Source organism: Athene noctua, chromosome 6 (assembly GCF_965140245.1).
Source record: "Athene noctua chromosome 6, bAthNoc1.hap1.1, whole genome shotgun sequence".
Taxonomy (NCBI): Eukaryota; Metazoa; Chordata; class Aves; order Strigiformes; family Strigidae; genus Athene; species Athene noctua.
This window is the reverse complement of record NC_134042.1, coordinates 28,781,954-28,803,426: the sequence shown is the minus strand read 5'-3', so window position 1 is coordinate 28,803,426 and position 21,473 is coordinate 28,781,954. Positions and strand designations below refer to the sequence as shown.

The following is a 21,473-nucleotide window of genomic DNA, read 5'->3' as shown; positions in this document are numbered from 1 at the left end:
CAAGTGCCTGGTCACACCAGCAGCCTCTCCAGCCCTGTATAACTCATGGTTCAAGCACAGAAAATAGTTCTGGCTCATTATTGGTTTGGACAAGATCAGTGTGGAGCAAATAGCCAGGAAGAATTCCGGTATTCAGCACTCACATGTTCACACCTCCTATCTAATAGTCACGTACTGCAATATTTGGATATAACGCCAAATTTTCTGTTATCATTAAAAGCACCTTAAACTTAATGCAGGCATGGATGTCATGTTTATTTTCCAAAACTTTCCTTCCTATAAAAACATGTTTGCTAATCCATCTATATGCAAACATAGAGCCGTATTTACATAGTATTTCTGTAGAGCTTTTTGATTACATATCAACAGTATAGGAACTTTATTTTCTGCACTTCTCACATTCTACATACTAAATTCCAGTTAATCTATTCTCATTGTCTAAAGAAGTAAACAAACGTTAGTTGTGATATTATTGCAAGTATTTCCATTTTGACAAAATTTCAGGGTTTGTTTTTCCTTGAGATTGGACAAGTTCTTGTCCAGGTTTCATCTCTGGCTTAAACTCAAACTTGTGTTCAAACCCAAATGTCATTAAGAATGCTGTAACAAGATTCTCAAATTCACACTGGGATTTCCAGTGAACTTAAGTAAGTCTTTTGCACATACGGAGATAATTACCATCACACTGCTAAATACCAAGGAAAAAACCCTGAAATACACTTCATCTTGTTTGCATGACTTAAAACTTCTGGACTCAAATTTTAAAAGAGAGTATGAAACAGTGTAGAAACACTCAATCCCTCTTTCCTTTGTAATACTAAGATCATTCAGCAGGTCCCAAAGCAATTTAATCAAGAAGGCTAAAACAACCAAGGTGCCATTCAGCGATTAGTATGCAAACAACTAAGGGGGAGAATGGGGCTTCACAGACTAGCAACAACTAACTAACTTTTGCTATGTCCTGTCAATCAGTTACGTCAGCCTTACATACACGGCTCCTGTTTACAGACACTTCACTCAGTTTTCAGGGACACAGCATACTGGAATTCACCCAGATAGCTAAGATAACTTCTTACCACTGCTTTTACCAGCACCAACATAGGGTACTTCTGTATTTACCAATTTATGTTCTTTACCCTTATTAATAAGTTGCTGGTGAAAATCTGCCCACCCTACAAATGCAGCATCCCTTCAGAAAGGCACTTTTTCCAATTGCTCATGCTCTCTCTCTACTTCCATTTCATTACTTCCAGCTGGAAAAAGAACGGTGGAACTTTAATTCCTCTGATAGCCACCAGCAGGGATAAGAGCTCAGTCATAGCCCTGCTAAGTAACAAACTAACTCTCTGGATTACGTTAAGATCAATGGGAAGCAGGGAAGTACTCTCTTACCTTCAGAACACAGCTTGCCAACATATCCAGTGACTGAGCAGTCACAATGTGGCTCACCATCCAGAAGAAAGCAAGTGCCACCATTTTCACAGGGGTTTTCTGCGCAAAGCCCTTCCATTTCCAGTCGGACTCCTTGACTGTCGAGGAGCTGTGGCTCAGAGTTGCCATATTTCAGATCCAGGATAAATCCTTGAAATGGAGGCTCACCCAGAACACCATCAAGGGTCAAGGCAGCAGGACGGATATCCAGTGGGACTCCACCAACAAAAAGGTCACTGACGATATTCATATACTGGCGTTGTGGACGCACCTCGCCTGGCTTGGCTTCGCCATCCAGCACTAGCACCGTCCGAAGGTGATTGCGGCTGACCATCAGGAAGTGCCAGTTGCTGTCGTTGACCTGCTTGTCTGTGATAACTGTAGTCTCCGCGCAGTCCACACTGAACTGAAGCTGGATACGCCCATCAACAAGGGACAGACAGAGGAAGTCACAGACACCACCATCATCAAAGTAGAGGAGCAGCCCAGCAGAGACATTGGTCTTGAACTGGAAGCTGAGTTCGCTCCTAGTGCTGGCATCCCAGCGGAGGTAGCGGGCCCACTGGTTGGGGATGCCCATGAACTCCAGACCCAAACATAGACCCAGCAAGGAGCCCAGCAGCAAACTCACCTTCAAGGTGAAGTAGACAGACTGCAGAGTGAAGCCCATTGTTTCAAGAATCTGCTCTTCCCTAGGAGAAAAACAAGAGCCACACTACTGGGAGGAGAACCCCAGCAGACAACACCAAATATTAAATCCAACAGGAAGAGGAGAAGAGCACAGAGAGTGACAGAGAGAGGGGGACAGTAAGTGGAAAGTGAGATAGCAAGCGCACGTGACCAAGAGGAAATGTCACCTCCCTAAAGAAAGATCTCAATTATCCTTTAGGATCCAGAGGCTTTTATCTCAGAAGTACAAGGTATATGAAGTGACTTCTTCAGCCGGTGTACTTTTGTGACGGGCAAAATAACCCGCAGTGATTTGTTTTGGTAGAACACAAAGGTGACACTGTTTGTTCCAGGGAGGAAGAAAAGGCAGAGCTGAAGCCCAAGCCCTCAATTCTGGTTTACTAGAAGTGATGACAATATTGGTGGAGGTGGCAGTGAGATGGAGGAGAGAGTGAATTCATAAAGCACGTGATCCTCAAGAGGGCAAAAATAAAGTCAATCTTCATGATATGCTGGTGGCTACCCAGCCCATAATTCACTGCTTGGCACTCACAGAGCTTGCAGGACCTGTGGTGTCAAGAGAAGAAAAGAAAGGAAGAAGTTAGTCCTACTACTCACCATATATTTACCATGAAGCTTATTAACATCTTGTCTAGTAACTCATTTACATTTCTTGATACTCTGGCCACTTCTTCATGCCTGCAGTTGGCTATACAGTCCACCAAAGCAGCAAGGACATCTATGTCCTCAAAACAAAGAGGACCAAACAGAGAACTCAGCTACAGATCTGTACACACCACAACTCTGAGCATTGTAAAAATACACCAAATTATTTAACTCCTTTGATGGATGCAATCTCATCAACTTTACTGAGGGTAAAGGTATTGAACCTTCCCCAGTAGCAATTATGTCTCAGTGAAAATGCTTAGGACAAAGACCAGAGTCCCTTAGAGTTTAAAAGTTGATACAGGGCAAAAGACGACATTATCTAAACTTCCCATTCTGCTGCTTTCATTATGCTTCCTAGTACACCAAGCAAGTATTAGAGAAGACAACCTTGATGTCACAGCCTGTCGTGCAATAACTGCTTTTACTTTACATATCTTGCACAATTCAGAGAGTCTAACAGGGACCTTTGCAACCTGGAAACACGTGCTATGCAAATGATATATGGCAACCTGCAGCTTAGATGATAGGAAACTCATAGCTTAGATAATAGGAAACTCATACCTTAGATGATAAGAACTGTCTAAGCACTTAACCACATACCCTGGGTCTACTGGTTTGACAAAAAGGCTGGTTCTCCCCTAGTTAACAGCAAGCAATTCCAACTGCCTTCAGTGCGCAAGAATTAACACCTGTTAGCACTGGGATTTAATTCACTTCCGCCTATTTCCATGTGGATGACTGCATGCCTGGGTTAGGAGGATGTTTTAAGATGACAAGTAAAGACAGCACAAAGCTAGGCTCATTCTTTGAAACTACAGCTTAAAAAGAAAGTTTTCCATTAACACACGTGCTTGTTCACAAAGATGGGTTGGGCATGAGAACACTTCTGGGAATGGCTAATGTTAGCACAGATAGAAAGCAGGAAAGGAGGTGATGAGAATCAAGGCCTTCAACCTCCCAGAAGTCAGCATGATCACATATTTCACAAACTGGATCACATATATTGTGAGACAGTATTTGCTTGGGGAAAGTGTTTGGTGCTGTGGACAATGAGAGTTGCTGGGGCTGCTGTTGCTACCAGCAGGTGCCTTACAACCCCATCGACCACCTTGCTCTGAAGGAAAAGGTCCACAGACACTGCAGAAACAGGTAGCGCAGGAAAGTTTCTGTTTGGTAAGGCCAGATCTTGAGTCGGAGGAGAATCACTAGGCAACAGAAAGGAAAGCTCACAGTCAGAGCCTCTGCCCTACCTGCCCCAGGGACCTACAGAAGCCATAAGTCTCCAGGGCTGGCAGTCTGGCAAATTTAGCCATCATGAAAACCAAGACACTTTGATCCCTTTTGTTTTCTATTAAAAGAAAACCTGCAAGTTGGAGAGAAATGTGAGCTTTCAGTGCCCAGTGGAAAACAGGTTTGTTCCCTGCAGCTGCATGAGTGGAGCGTGTTAGCTAAACTGCTATAAACACAAATAAAATCAAGTCAAAACCAGAGGGAAGATAATTCCTTATAATTGTTAACAGCTTGGCTCAGGAGAATGGAAGGAGGAAAAAGGATGTGTTAAAAGAGGTGTAAAATGAAAAAAAAAAACAACCAAACCACAGATCCAAATGCTCAGATCATCTGTCTTCCTGATAATCACGATGTTGGCTCAGTTCATGGGGGTTGGGGGGGCTTTGAAAATCAACTGGAAAAAAAAAAAAAGTGGCTCATGTCCATTTACCCTTCTTCTCTGTGCTCCCTAGTGACTCCACTAAAATAGCCCATGATTTATGGAGAAGGAGAATAGAGTGAGAGGGAGGTAAGAGAGAAAGTGATGACCCAAGCCTGGAATTATTGATGAGATGGGAATTGGAATATAATAATGTGTATAAATTAACCAGTGATGTGCTCCCAACAGCTCACAGTTCCCTGGAACATTTACCACTACAGAAGCAAAATTCACTGCTCCATCAGACAGCTCCGTACTCAGCCTGAGCTGGGGAGGAAGGCAAGCCAGCACGGCACCAACCACCCACGGAGACCCCAGTGCAGACGGGCTCTCGCCACAGCTTCCGATTCTCCTTCCTGGTCAGGGTGGGTTGCACCATCTGCATCAGAAGTAGCCCTCAACCTTATTACTCTTCTCTTCCTGTTTTAGAAGGCTAACTCTGAGAAGGAGTGAAAGATGCTGTAAATCACAGCAGCAGGTGTGAACACTCTATAGATAACCACAGATGAGATGCATATATCCATGTACAGCCCAAATGCCTGTCCAGAAAGCCTACCAATCTCTCCCAACCCCAGGCTGCTGAAACCCTGTTTTACACACAAAGAAATCCCAGTCTCCATGGGTCACTTCAATCCTTGGGATATTTCAAAGGCACAGTAGAGGGAGCAGGCTACTTCTGTGGTACAGATTTCTGTAACATCGATACATGTTCATTAGGAGTGGGCAACGGGAAAACAGGCAGAAATGGTTAAACAGGACAATCCCTCTCTTACCTGTTTGATTGAGAGAAGCCTTTCTAGCTGTTCTGAGACAGTGCCAGTTCTGTTTCAGAAGAGGAAGATGACACAAAACCCATGAAATACAGGTGTCACTTCTGAGTGCTTCACTGCCTTTTAGACACTGCAGCTCAGGTTTTGGGAAGGCTGCCTGCACCCAGTCACTAGCAGGTTGGGGCCATCAAGGCTCCTCCAGAACTCTGTCAGCACCCATCAGTCCTGACCCACAGCGCTTCTCACTATTCCAGTTTTGTGTCTCACGCAATTCAGCCTGTGAAAGCAAAACCTTACCACATAGTAGCAGGGTCTTCAAAAACACTAAGACCCCGTGTCCTTTTTAGCAGTGGCCAGGATCTGAATCCCAACTATGAGAGAGTAAGTCCTGACACAACAAATCAGTGCCTCACCCATTTCCCACAATGATCCTTCAAGACACACTGAGAACGAAAAATTTTCTGCTCTTACCATTTTATTTTTAGCATAAGTAGTACCCTAGCAGCCTCATTCAGTGAAGTTCTAACATAGCAATACATTGCAGTTTGGGACAATAACTATAGAATCCCATAGTATTTTCTTATGTATTTTATCTCCAAGAAATCTCAAACTTTGTCACAGTATGATAACACCTGACAAAAAAAAACATTTCATGATGGACACCGCCTCTCCCAGTCACGAATTAGCAAAACCTCTGTTTCAATTTCACCTATTGCTTACATGGAAAAGCAACATAACAAATATTTTCTGTGTTATATTTTCAGCTTGATGTGATTTAGCAACACGAAACGAGACAGCCAATCTGATGTGACCAGCCCTTCAACAAATCACTAGGCAAGGTCTTTGCAGAGCATTTTAAAGACTTGCTACTCTGAAGGAATGAGAGAGCCAGCAAGCTATCTCCACTGCACCTCCAGCAGCCTGTACCGCCTCCCTGGCCCACCAGAGCGCTGAGACAGCAAGGAACCTGTATGCTGAAAAGCCGGCTCGGCTCGGCATCTCACACACGCAACACCCACTGTAGGAAACACACCCACTTGCACTACTGACTCACTCACAGGACTGATAAAGCTGCACTACTTCCCAAGCTGGGAAAGGAGGTAGCCCCGCCACAGTGCTATGGGAAAGTGCTACCTGATCACCACACACCTTCCCAAACTTGAGAGCAGCCTGTCAATGCCAGGTCAGAGCCATCTGCTCAGCAGCCCACAGAGAGGGTCTCACCCTGGCTTTGGAGTGGCTCTCAACTGCTTATCAGCTGTTTGAGGAGAGTGAGTGACATTATCTAATTGCCAACTAATTTCCATAATTACTGACTGGCACACTCTGTATGTGGGGTTAATATCTTTGCAAACGGCTCACAATACACCTGCTTAAGAAAGCGGGTGAGAAGCTGGGCACAGTGCTGCTCCACAGTTTATTTACCCAACCACACAGAAAGGTTGCAGGAGACAGGTTTGTCACTCCCTGCTCTCCCTCCTCCACTACCTCCCTCTCTAGCTGCTAATTGCTTGGGGATGGACTTTTTTGTATTTGAAAGTGTAATTTTCAGCAATTCCTAGTGCAGAAAGAACCACAGAGGTAGATGAAGCCAAGGACAGGTTGGTTTCCCTCTGCCACTGTAGCCCAGTGCAAGCCTGCACAAGTCCTGTTATTCCACTTAAGGATGCTGGACAAAACCCCACTGACACACTTATGGGAGGTGTTCACAGTCCCCTCAGTCTGCCACCCCCTTCCACAACCAAAACTATTCAATATGCCATACTTCATGGGGAGGAAAAAAATATACACCGGTCACCTAGGATCCATGTATTTACATCCCATGGGAACTCACCCTTGTCATTGCCTTCATTAGGAAAAAAGCAAAATCCAATGGTTTGCTTTATTCCCCAGGCTCTAGTGAAGCAGAGCAGTTTTCAGCAGGGGTAAACAGGACCCTAATTTGGCTCTGTGTCCATGGATGTTCCCACAGTCAGCCCAAACCCCAGTAATCAGATCATTACAGCTCTATGACATACACTGCTCGAAATGATCCAGTGAAATTCACAACCAATAATTGATATTAAAAGTCAAGCTTGCCAGTGGCAGAGAAATGGAGAATTAATAGCATTTCAGTCCATCTTCGCTCATCCAGTTCTCCAGTGAGCAATGGGCTCCTTTTGGCTCATGCCTTGAGTGTGGGTTCCCACAGAGACTATTTCTTAATCAGAAATATTTCTGTCTGGTCTAACCCCAGCTGAATTGTGGCTAAAAAAGTAGGGGGAAAAAATAACAAAAAAACCCCTTCCAATGAAAAACGCAGATGTGAAAACAGTGACCTGCTACTGTTGCTGGGGAAAAAGGAGGAAGACAAAAATCCTCCTATCACACAGCCACCTCAGCAAGGATGCATGGTGAGATGTTTACAGAGACTGAGAGGGAAAATCGAGGCTTTGAAATTCAAGAGACTAGAGAAACACACATGGATTAATTTAGTTTTTAATTCCTCTAGAAGCATTTGCATCTCAACTATAAATCTGGATGCTGGCATCATCCCCTTGCTGGGATGGAGAGGACTCTGGGGTGGTGCCAGTGGAGCTGAGCTGAAGGAACTAAGCTGAAGATAGAAGCAGAGAGCTATTCTATGATGGTATGATTCTACTACCCTGGGAGAGTTTGGTGACACTACATTGCTTGCAGGAGTCAGGGGTAAGGCAAGATGGGTTCTCCTTAGTGAAAAGGCTGGAAGTGCAATTGAAAATGGGGCCTTTGCCTTGCAAAGAGCTGAACACACCCAGGTCCTGCTGAAGTTGGAAGAACTTCAAGGGATGCAGCATCTTACTTGCTGGGAGAGAAGCAGAAGAGGAAACAGAGATTTAAGGCTTCGTCTTGAATGTAGAGACACACACAGGCAGGAAGGCCAGCATCTTAAAATTGGAGATTGGGGGTGACAAAGAGCACATGGTGACCTCTTCTGGATGGTTTCCAGTGATACAGTATTCATGCCAGTCTCTAACATCACTGTGAGAACCATTTATGCCTTTGCCCCACCCCAAGCCCAAGGAGAAGACGTATTCTCCGATGTTCATTGGTTCTTCCCACCACTTATATATCTTGCAGGCTTAGCTTTTGCATTCTCGGAAGTGGACATGGAGCTGCTCAATTCTCCTTATCTGAATTCAGCACAGAGCTCTCTAGGAGACAGTGGCAAAAAACCTGTATCAAAGCAAAAAGCAAGAAAAGGAGGTCTAGGGTTGCAACCCAAGAGTGTCCTTTTAAAACAAAAACAAAATTAAAAAAAATTAAAACCTAGAACTGCTTTGTCTTTGCTCCCCTTGAGTGGATTATGATATACACATGCAGATGCATACACCGTCTGTCGTGATCTTTAGGTAGGTGGCTCTTTGGTTTCCTGGTACCTGGGCACATGGTTTGCAATCAGATTAAGCCCACTGACCTTCTTCTCCCTGTTCCCCGTTCTCACCTGGGAAGGGCAAGAATGACTGTTTATGACAAGTTTACTCTTGTACTCTTGGAGCTCACCTCCAGAATCACTGTATGATACCCAAACTAGGTAACTATGCATGGGGGAGCTGAGCTCACATGGACTCATAAGACACACAATTGAAATGCCACCAGCAGCCTCAGAAGGGATATAAGCAACCTAGTATCGTGCTCAGTTTGACAATAAGCACAGGACCATGGCAGCATAGCCTAACACTTCAGAACTATGAGGCTGGGAAGCCACCTGGCTGCTAGAAGAGTTAATATTTTATCATAATCACCCTTCAAGGTTCTCATCTCCTGGGCCTACTTAAACAAACTTAATTCAGAAACAGAGCTCTTCAAATCTACACTGGAAGAAGAAGGGTTAAAAAAGCCACAAGGGACAGCGTGACTCCCTTCTTAAACACTCTCCCCACCCCACCAGAGGAGGCCACATAGTCCAGGAGAGTGACCTTTAACTAGCCTACCTAGCCCAAGCTCAGCATGAATGCAATTTACAGACCATTTCAGCTCTCCAGCTTTCTTAATACAAAGAAGAAAAATCAAAACCCAAGCACAATGGAAAAGAAAGAAAGAGAGAGAGAAAATAACCCTGCAGAGCAATCATGTCTGGGGCTGCTCTGATGGCTTTCTGTTCCCTTCCAGGACACAGAAATGACTCCCAGCGTGTTAATTACTCCCATTACCACAAACTCTCCACTAATAAGGGCTAGCTAAAAGGAAGCGTTGGCAGCAGCTGAGCAGTTATTGCTCTGTACTGCCATGCAGGAGAAACCAGACTCCCCCATCTCTGAGCTGGTATAACCAGGAGAGCGATTTTTGCAAAACTCAACAAGCCTTTATTGTAATTCCCATGGCAGTTGCGCGGGAACACTGGCCTTCCCTCAATTCCACCACCGTTAAAAGAGAATGAAGAATACCTGCTTTTCTAAAGACTTTGAAATTCAGCAGCTGGAGAGCTCTGAATCATTATCATTTATTTTACTCCTGTAGTTGGTCTGCCTCCATCCCCCGCATCCTCTTCTTTCTGCCACCAAGCAGTCTGGACAGCTCTGTAGAGTTGTTTATTCTACCAGATCCTAATATATCCAATGCAAAGCCAGGAGCTGCACACATCACAGCAGGGAATGTTAGCAGGGAATTCTGTAAATTCACAGTGCTGGCATTACTAATAAATGGCAAAACTTCTTCCAGATCCTGTATCTGTCACATACATTGTATTTCCATTTTCTTTTAATAAAAATCAAGTCTTTTAGAAATGTGCTCAACTACTGAAAATTGATGTTTGAGCATGTCATCAATGCCTGAAAATGGAGCTGCTTCGAATAAGATTCCTCCTAAAACCAACAGTCTAGAATGGGCTTACTTTTCTCCCCAAACATTTGATACTGCAGAGACAGGCTAGTATTAGACACTCCTCAGAGGAGAGACACAGTTGGAGTGGAGGGGGCTCCCAACTTTGAAGCAAGAAAAGGAAAAAAGTCACTGCTGAACTGCTTTATCAGCTGCTTAACATTATTAAAAGGTACAGAGCATAAAAAGCAACAACAAAATAAAATAGCTAGCACACCAACCAATAACACCTTGCTCTTCCTAGCTGTCTATCCATCTGCTTCTTTCTTTCACATATATTAAGTTCTTTCTGAGCAAGAACAGCTTTTCTGTTCGACAGAATCTAGCACAACACAGTCAAGAACAGATCTCCCATGCACTTGCTCACATACACATTAATGATTGTGATTTTCTGTACTTGAGCTAGAACTAAAAAGCCTCTATATTCCAGTTGGCATATAGTAGTTACTTTAAAAAAAAAAAAAAATTAAAAAAGGAAAAAAAAGCATAAAAGGAGTATCAGATAGACTAGAACAAGAACAAAGGTTAAATTCATTCTTTTCTTCACTCACAGATCACAGTCAATTCACACTTTGTTCAACACATTTTTACAGTCCTGAACCTGATTTCCAGTAAGTCAGAAAAGTTTGCATTTTTTTTAAATATCATGATAGTATATTATGGATAGGGGAGACAAATGCAATCAGTTTGGTTATTTTACTAAAAACATAACATGCACAGAGAGGGGGAACGCTGCACCTGGCCAGACTTCCCTGTCATTAATATGGCCAGTAATTCATTTAGGCCATTCCCTATAGTCTGCTGGCTCATGGGAAGATAAGCAGCATCCACTTAAAAAGAAAATAAAAGGCCCATGGACATCTGGAAATTTACAGTAGATTTTCCCATTATGTAACATGTAGCACTCTCTATGTTTTATTGCAACTTTAGAATGTCATGCAAAATTTACTTTGTGGGAAGCTGAGTAGAAAACACAAACACCCAAACATAGCACACAGGTATGGTAAGCTCTTCATAGTTCAGGGAACACTCAGCTCGGTTCCTAAACTCCTTATGCAGCTGATGCTCTGTTGAAGGACCAAATGGCAATGCCTGTCAGGGAACCCAGCTAAACATCAGAATTGAAGCGTGGGGGATGCATGCTCACACAGCTCTCCCAGTGACTGATGCTGACCAGCAAGAGGGATCAAAGACAGTGGCAATCTGGTCAGCACTCTAAAAGTCTACAGCCACTGTGAGATTAGGTGTCTGCTTTCTGAACAACATTCCTCCCTTACCACTAGCTCCAGAAACATGATGCTTTTTCTGAGTATATACACAGCAGCAGGCTAGGATTTCCCTGCCATGGGAAATCCCTTGATTCTTCCAGCTCTCTGCTCTTTTCATCTTCTGTTACACAAAATTCCTGCCAAAATTCACTCCACCCCATCTCCCTCCCCACTTCTACCTAAGGGTTATTGGGGGGACATGACGAGAAGTTACGCATAGATGGGTTTCTCAGTTCTAGCGTTCTGGGGGATGGAAGTGGAAATCTTTGCCAAGATAGGTTGCTAGCAAAAATCTTTAAGCGTCAGTGCCTTGGCTGGAAAAGGATAATACTTTAAATGGCTCAAGATATTGAAAACTTTCCAGATCATCAAGGAAATGGCTTGTAGCTTTGCATGGTAGGGGCCAGTTTCTAAACTAACCAGCAATTATGGGACAGATATGAAATACACTAGGCACACTGTACTTCCAAGGCCTCATTTCAGCCTGGCCTGTGCCTGCAGCACTACGTGGTGGCCCATCAGCGTGCACCAAGTATCCCTCCGCCTAACCCAGACAGCCCGCTGGCAAGGCTGGAATAACAAACCTGCCGCTCTGCCACAGCAGTGGCCTCACAGCCAAGGACTGAGACAGCTCTGGTAAAGGCTACCTAGGCTCCTAATCCCTAGGGAGCCTTAAAGCAGAAATACAACACTCATGGCAGAATTTCTGTTGAGAGGAAGGCTGTTGATCGAGACTAATGTAGGCCTAATTGCCCTGTGAGTCCAAGAGCCCAGAGACTAGGAGGAATTATACATAGGACAGGGGTTTTGTTACTGGTTTTTAATTCATGTACATCTTCTTGGATTGTATTTCTGTGCTTCATGCTATTTTGCCCTATAGGTTTTCTCTCTAGTTATGCCTTTTCCTCAGAGACCTGCTACCATGAAATGTAGAAACAAACATTAAGATGTGCAAAACAAAAGGATTTTTACAAATTCAAGTATAAAGGATTAGGCTGCTTATTTCAAGGCAAATGTTAGCTAAAACAAAAAGTCTAGAGAGCACATCCTGGGCTGTCAGAAGTACTTGGCCATGACTGCAGGAAACTTGGGGGAGAGCACAATTGCCCAATACATTTTAAAATGAACCTGGTTAAAAACACTAGGAAATAGCGTAACAGGGAATAACCATTCACCACCTGAGAAACAGAGTGGGGGCACTGCACCAGCACCCTTCTATTCTCTCCCTGTATCAAAACTGATTGCTGAAAACCCCAAACCAGGTAGCAGTGTGCCAGGACCACAGACTCAGGAAGCAAAGCCTGTCAGCCCGCTTAATACCTCATGTGAGTCCAGAGGGGAAAAAAAAAAAAAAAAAAGAGCTAACTAGCAGCATTATGGGAGTTAAAGACTTTAGAAATTATTTCAAATTTTGTAATGGAGTGTTTTAACAGCACTGGAGAAGACATGCCACAATTTAAGCATTAGTTGCTACACATTGATAAATCAACTACACTTGGTAGATTAAGAAAGACCTAGAAGATATATATTCTCCTGCAAATGTTCCTTTAAAAGTCAAATGGTCTTTTAAAGAGCCTCCAGCCTTGGGACTCGCAGTGCAGTGCCCTGGAAGACAATTGACATTCTGAGTGACTGGGCTGCGAATTCAAAATCCCAACTCGACCTGCTCAAGTCGGGATTCAAACTCACATATTTTAAAAATAGGAAGGAAAAAAAGAGAGGGGAAAAGACTTAAATTCCTGCAGCTTTCCAGAACAGAATCTCTCAGGGTACAGATGTGATAGCAGGTCAGGGGATATCTCTGCACAGTATCTGCATGGGACCTCTTTTGTGCTTTGCCATACTAAATACAAATTTCCATATGGTTAGCAATACATCTGACAAAGGACAACGGTTTGCTGTGAAAGCCAAAAAACATTTATTATATTGAGGCTTTTTCTGTTTTTAATTAAAAAATGAAACATTTTAATTTACCTGGCTTTGGTTATAGGAACTTCCAGTCATTATTTGCTGTCTCTTTTTATTTCTTCTGGGAAAGGAGCATAGAATAGGAAAAGTGGGAAAACTGAGACTGCTTATATAAATAGCTTCATTCCTAGCAATTGCAGAACTTTTCATTTCAAATCAATTTTAAATGTATTTCCTTCCCTTTCAACAAATACCTGAACATTCTGAATATTATATCCTTTCTGCTAACATTGTTTTTACAGTCTGAAAAGCCATTATTTTGACAAAAACATTATGAACAGTTCTTGCTAACAGCACCCACTTTTTCCCCTCAGCTCAGTGTCTGGCTGGGAAGTTCTGCATGGCTACAGAGATCAGTGATGAGGCAGTGATGGGTCTTGCTCCTCTTTGGCACCAACTTTCATCTCCTTCATCCACATAAAGCTTTTGCTAGCTGATAGCAAACTGGAAGCCAATGAGAAATGCTGAAGTATTACCCCCAGTTTCTAAATTAAACACCACAAACCCCCTCACCAGGAGTAACAATGATTCTTCTACTGTCCACCAGTAAGACAAGCAAGGAAAGAAACAGTAAAAGTCCTCTCTGTGCCTAAGGAGGCACTGCCTAGGATATTGCTAAAACATGTGGGTGGAAAAAAAAGAAATCATAGTGAAAGCACTCATTCCTGGGTAGACTGAGCACTCCAGTCTCCCACGCCACACCTGTCATGAGTACAAAAATAAGTCTGGAAGAAACGGAGGGAAAAGCTTTTCTAATCAGCACTTAAAAGGAAGGTACCTGAAGTGCTTGTAATAACCAGGCAGACTTCTGTTTCCAAATTGTATTGAGTAACCGAGATTTACAAGTAACTAAGGAAAATTATTACTTGGTACTACAGGCAACAGATGGTTCCTGCAACCTGCCAGTTGCCAGATTCTAGGCCAAACTTCTCCCCTGTGTAACTTCATCATACATTAATTTAACTCATTTTATCTACCGTACCTAGTCATTGGCTGCCAATATTTTGCTGCTCCGTAGTTCCTCATGCAGTAAGATTCATGGTCTAGCAGTCAGGGTACATGTATGAGTCAAAAGAAGGCGGCTCATGACCTGTTTGTGCAGCCTTAGGCCAAGTGCTGTTTCAGGGGATATAGCAAGGACTACAGCAGCTACCTTGTAAAGTTTAATTAGTGATTGTAAAGTGCTCAACCCACTCAAAAGACAAGCTAACATAAGAGCAACCTATCCCCCTTCATGACATTAATAGTCTGCTTTCAAATTAAGCAAGGGAAGACACCTCTATAAAACATAGCAGATTTTCTTGTGTTATTCCTCCTGACTTGGTCCCAAAGAGGCACAGGTTTACTCAACAGGGAGGGCAGTGGTGATGAGAGGGCAAGCCTTCATTGCCTCAACTCCTGACCCACCTCCACCTGCCCTCTCATGCCACCAGCACCAGACAGTTTTTCACAGCACAACAGGTTCCCCAAGCTCCTTGGCACCAGTCATGGAGAGCTGACATGGTCTGCATCTCCCCAGGGACAGCCATGCCCAGTCATGATACCTCCCTCCTGTGATACAACAGAGGAAGCTGGGGCACTCAACTTCCCTATTTAAATACAAATCAAGTGAACCTGTACACTGTCTGCTCGGGGTTTTAAATGGGAATCACAGCCCATGGTTTATGTGCTGCTCAGTCAGGAGATCTGCAACCCTTCTCTTTCCACCAAACCTCTCTAAGGAAGAACTCATCTCTGGGGCTCCAAAAACAGGCAGTCGACCATGTGGGTTAAAAATAGGTACATTTAACTCAATTTTTCACCAGTGGTCATCTAAACCATCTGAAAGGCTCAGAGAAAGGGAAAGGTGTAAAGTCAGGCAGGCTTCTTGTACGCACAGCTAAATACAACTATTTAAGCTTGCTTTATAGACTCCTGCATGTTTTTCCACTTTTTTGGGGCTTTTAAAAGTCAAAAATAAAGGCAAGTTAAAAAGACATGCATCTAACAGGAAGAAATCCCTCTATGCATTTAATTAAGATCTAAATAGAGGAAAAAAGCTACAGAGTGCATGCCGGTGTATTTGTTAACCTTATGAGAAAATACGGGGTTTTAGCTATTTAATTACAAGGATTGTTTCAAAAAAATGAAAAGCTGCTTTCAAAGCAGCCAGTTTTCAAACACTTGCAATGTGTACTACTGCAAAAAGTAGAACTGCCTCCACAGTTTACAGGAAAAGGAAGACATATATCACTGTAAACTGCTTTTACAGAATCCCAAACGTAGGATTTCCTGCAGAATTGAATGAAAAGGGGAAAGGATATGGAAAACCCATCAGTCTACTGCGGTCTTCCAATTACCTCACAAATACAGGCTAGAAGTAGTCACCTGTTAAAAAATACATGTCGATAAAAGGTATACAGTTACTCAGCAGTACTTTGCCAGTCTGTTGTCTTGGACTACACATCACTGTTGGCTTTCTGTCAGATGTCTCCCACGAGAATCCTGTACAGCTTCGCTATGACAAACACTGCTTGTCCAGGGTAGCAGAATTAGAGGCATTCAAAGTATATCTCCTAAAATATCCTTTCCCAATAGCTTTTTCTGACTAGTGGGAGAAATTAAGATTGCAACTGTACCAAGCTACACCTGCCATTCACTACACAACTAGTCAATTTTAAACCACAGGACTGCAGGCTGTTTCATGATGATGAAAATAAAGTCTGAGGTAACAGTACCATAGAGGCAAGAGTGCATGATTGAGCAGAGGAGGAAGGCAATAGTGGTGTTCAGCAGAATATTTGCTATTTAGGTAGATAATAGCAATAAAGTCAGAAAAATTATTTAAGCAGCACTGCTGAGGGAAAGAAACCCAACCAAAACCAAAAACCGCAACAACAAAAAAACATCAAAAACCACAACACACTGATACAGTTGATTTCACAAACTTCCCTTAATCTTCACACCCATAAAAGCTAAGAAACCCAGAACCTACAGGGACATCTTCCTCTCCAGACATCCCCAACAGATTCTGCAATGCTAGGCTGAGAAGATTCTCCTGTTGAAAGTTTTTTCCAAAACACCAGCTAGATACTGATGCCTCTAGCCACCCCAGCAAGTGCACATCCTCTTTTAGTACTTTCACACTCAAAACACGAGACCCTGAACACTGGAATCAGCCTCTTTTTATTGCAGTAACTTTGCATTAAGAGGGGCTGGTGTGTGCTCCTTCCTCTCCTCCTCACCAGATTCTTGCTTCAGTGCTATCTCATACCATCCACTGCCAGAGTGAATGTCTGCCTCCTGCTCAGTCATTTTACCTCTTGCTTCTCAACATCTAAACACACATTCACACAATTTTATTGAAGCCACTCCTCTCTTCTCCACTTCAGTCTTGGCCAGGAACTGCAGGCTACATCCACCTTCTCCAGACCACTGTGGCTTTTACAGCACCCCCTGCCAAAGTCCTCTTCTCACAAGCTGAGGAGTCCCAGTCATTCCACATCTCTTCCCAGAGATATCACTGAGGGTCTGATGAACTTTTTCCATACTTCTTCTAGGTGGCATGACCAGAATTGCATAGAGCTAGTAATTGTATCATATTGAGTTGGAATCTTGATGAGGTTTATAATACATAAAGAAACCCAATTAATTTAGGAGACATCCAAAGAAAACCCAAGGTACCCCAGCATACCACTCACTCTAACCTGCAGTCCCTACCAACCTGGGTTGTCATCTCAGAGGTATCCAAGTGCATAACACTAAACAATGTAATTAGAATTGATCCAGTGAGTCCCCTATCCTGCCTCAAGGGAACAATTACACTACATTTAAAGGATGAAATTAAAGCACTTCAGTCTAAACCAGAGATCCACAGGTAAAAAACCACGATCCCATCGTTGTACTAAACCTCCCAGCCACAAAGTGTTTGTCTGTACATATTGTATAATAATTGTTTACCTATATTGCTAGTAAAGATGACTGGTCGTATTGATGAAATCTCAAGAACAGCAAAAAACAAAGTAGCCAGTGGTACAGGTGGGAGCTAAGCTAAGGGGATGGGCCTGCAATGTAAAGTATACACATTTTCCACAGTTATCAAAGAAAACATTCACTAATCCAAACAAGGGGATCAGGTGAGGGTTTTGGTGTGGGAATTTTTTTTTCTATTTTTAGAAAACAGATTAAGTAAGTTTAAGATTTTTGTTTGACCACAAGGTTTCTTAAGCTTGCCACAGGGGAATGGAACTACTTTCCACTAGTGAAAGAGCTTTTATTTTTAAAAAAATCCTAAGTAAGTGGCAAATAAAAAAGAGCGGGAGTCCCTGGGACAGTAGGTTTGGGTATGTCAAAGCTACAGCCTCTGTCAGAGAGCAGGGTGGGGAAGAAGGGGTGAGAACAGAATAACATGAGACATATAGTCTCCTGTAAAGCAAGTACTTTTACTCATCATGCCATTAAGCATTTTATTATTTCAGTGACTCCAATATCCCCATTTCAAGCTCCCAGGTTGGTGCTTTTCCATTATCAAGACCTGTCCACAATACCAATGGCATAGAAAATAAATTAGTTACTTCCCTTTTTAAGAGCTGTGTTTGACTTTAATTACATTTATACTTGCTTGGGAAATCAGACTTCACTCTCAAGAGGGTTAAAAAGGGGAAAGGGAAGGGGAGAAAAAAGACATGGAGAGAAAGAAACAGAAAAAGGAGAGGAAAAGGTAAGTTGGATGAATCCAATTAAAAGTTTCTAAGCTCCTATCCCTGAAGTTTCAGCCAAAGCCACTACTTAGTAATATGGGGGAGTGTGTTTTTTAATTATTTTTAAAGTTTTCTTTTATCGGTCATCTATTCAGAAAATTGCCAACATTATTCTTCAAGCAGACATCGTTATCAATCATTAGAAAATGCTTTTATCTGGAGCTGCAAGAAATTGAAGTCTTTCCAAGATGAACTTAATGCAGATGGGTGGTAGTTCAAGAGAGAAAAAAAGAGAAGTGAACTTGAGGAAAGTCTGGTTACCTTTTCTTCTATGAGAGTTATTACTCAAGAATGAAAAAACAAAATACTGCATTTACAGTGCACAATCAGAGGAGATTCTGCAGAATTGGGTAAGAAGCAGTTATAACAAAGACTGGTCCATGAAAAATGCTTTTTTTCACTTTTTCCTTTTGTTTCTTATGCCTGAGTTTCTCAATGACACAACGCTGTGTTGCTTGTCCAAGCTGTATCCACAAATGCCAAAATACTTATTCCTAGTTAGCTATTCTAGAGCTGCTGATCAGCACTCAGCAGCATGGTCAAACCTTCATCTTCCATTCATTTCTCCCTCTTCTGTACTCTCCTCTTCCTCTCCTCACAGCCTTTCATTCCTCTACCCTTACCCCTCCTCATTCCATTTTAATCAAGGTTCTTTCCTAATTAAAACAAACAAATATGAGGAAGCAATTAACGTCTTGAAGGAAGCAGATGGTGGAATAGTGCCATTTCGTTATTGCATTAAGCCTTAACTTGCTATCTCTTCAAACTTTCTGCACTTTAATTAAGCGCTGTTACAGGCAAGTTCAATGGGCTCTAGAGTAGGATTTATCCAATTAGCTCCTGAAAAGCTGATGGTGCACAGTAGCAGGCTGAGCATGCTGTGCACTATGCAGCTAGGAAGCACAATCCCAGGGCCAACAGGCACTAAGAACTTCCCTCACACGTGCAGCAGGTGGGAAAAGCAGCAAGAGGGAATCAAATGTCAGTGATGTGGCAGAAATATAAACTAGCCTTGCCCTACCATGTTCTGACAGAAATTTTTCGCTGCCCACGTCACAGGACTCAATGATCACAGATTCTATGGGCACTCATTTTAAGGGGCCATGATGACTATCAATGTCTATGCCATCTTCCCAGAGAGAGGGCAGGAGTGAAGATGATCTCAAACACTGGTCAGAGAAATTATCAATAGCTTTTAGGCTCATTTATCACCCTACCATCTCCAGCATTCCCTCCACTACAATCCTCAGCTTCCATTATACCCCCAGACACAATGGGCCAACAAAGAACTGGCAATTAAAGAGCCTGAATCATCTAAAAAAATACACCCAGAAACAGAGGGATTTTTTTTTCCCCCTCACATTTCTCTTTGCAGTCAGCCTGGCATTGCTGAACATAGGCCTCTGCAGGTGAAGCAAGCATTGAAAAGCAGTTGTGTCAGCCAGGATCAAGCTCTCACTTGGCTCCACATGTCCACACACACATGCAGAAATGTGGGCAGTCAAAAGATGCAGTGATCCAATCTACCTCTGCCCTACCACATTCTGGCAGATGATCCATTACTATTCAACACCAGAGAGATGAGTGTCTCTGAATCCTACTTGGAAACATCCAAGAGGGAAAAAACCACCAAGCATGACTCAGATGAACACAGCCCTATAGATCCCAAGCTTCTCTGCACAGAAGCATCTCTATTCTCTATACTACATCCATTTTATACATAAAAATGCGAGTCACAGACAATTTTTTGTGATTCCCAGTGTCACACAGAGACTGTATGGAAGAAACACTTTTCTGTTTCTATCAACCAAAAGATCATCTTTTTTGTATAACCAAGGTTGGAATATGACTCATGGAGGAATCACAAATTACGAAGCCAAAGAATATCCCTGGGGGTCATCTTGTCTGAGAACTTCTCTGAATTAATTTCCAATTGAAGCAGGGAAAAAAATGATCCAATCCTGTCTTAAAGATTTCTATTAATGGAGAGTGCATCATAACTCCTCAAACATTTTTTCAGGGCCAAATTATCATAGTTGTTAAAGATGGCCACCTTACTTCTAGTCCAAACTTGACTATTTCAATTTCTAACCACTTGATCTTGTTATATACCTTTGTCTGTTCAACTGGAAGACCCTCTATTCTAAAAGCCCCTCTTATACTTTTAACAATATAAAACAATATGCAATAACAATGGTTTTCTTGCAGATCTCTTCTTTTACAGTTGTGCCATATATAATGCAAATGTATTTATTCTGTTGAGTGTAACTGTGTAAAATTCAGAGATTATGAACATCCAGTTCCCACTATAACCATTATTAAGCCCCAAGTACAGGTGTAAGATTATGTGTTTTCCTGTGGATTTTATCACGATTGTGTCTTAAACGCACCACATGGAGAATAGCATTTAGTAGTGTTACGGGAAGAGAAACTCTCAATTTCCTGACTTTGGGTACTTAAATTCTCCCTTATATTATCACACTATAGGGTGGTAGGCACACACAATAGGATTATAGAATCACAGATTCATACAATCATTTAGACTGGAAAAGACCTATAAGATCATTGAGTCCAACCATTAACTTAACACTGTCAACTCCACTGCTAACCCATGTCCTTAAGTGCCACATCTACACATCTTTTAAATACCTCCAGGGATGGTGACTCAATCACTTCCCTGGGTAGCCTGTTCTAATGCTTGAAAACTCTCTCAGTGAAGGAATTCTTCCTTATATCCAATCTAAACCTCCCCCGGTGCAACTTGAGGCCATTTCTTCTTGTTCTCTCACTTATTACTCAGGAGAAGAGACTGACACTCACCTTACTACAATCTCCTTTCACGTAGTTATAGAGAGCAGTATGGTCTCCCCTGAGCCTCCTTTTTGTCCATACCAAACAGCCCCAGTTCCCTCAGCCGCTCCTCATAAGACTGTGCTCTAGACCCTTCACCAGCTTCACTGCCCTTCTTTGGACACACTCCAGCACCTCAACATCTTTCTTGTAGTGCAAGGCCCAAAACTAAACACAATATTCAAGGTGCAGCCTCATCAGTGCCAAGTACAGGGGGACAATCACTTCCCTAGTCCTGCTTGATGACACTATTGCTGACACAAGCCAAGATGCTGTTGGCCTTCTTGGCCACCTGGGCACACTGCTGGCTCATAATCAGGTGGCTGTCGACCAGCACACCCAGGTCCTTTTCCTCCAGGCAGCTTTCCAGCCACTCTTCCCCAAGCCTGTAGTGTTGCGTGGGGTTGTTGTGACCCAAGTGCAGGACCCGGCACTGAGCTTTGTTGAATCTCATACAGTTGGCCTTGGCCCATTGATATGGCCTGTCCAGATCCCTCTGTAGAGCCTCCCTACCCTCAAGCAGATCCACACTCCTGTCCAACTTGGTGTTATCTACAAGCTC

At 42.8% G+C, this 21,473-nt stretch overlaps 1 protein-coding gene across 1 annotated transcript in view; it reads right to left on the bottom strand.

Moving 5' to 3' along the window:
- The window catches only part of NRXN3 (neurexin 3), a 1,027,951-nt gene that overhangs the window by 975,069 nt on the left and 31,409 nt on the right, over window positions 1-21,473 (bottom strand). The window contains exon 2 of the mRNA XM_074910039.1: window positions 1,393-2,667. Coding sequence (XP_074766140.1) covers window positions 1,393-2,101 — 709 coding nt within the window. The 5' untranslated portion in view covers window positions 2,102-2,667. The remainder of the gene's footprint in view (window positions 1-1,392; window positions 2,668-21,473) is intronic.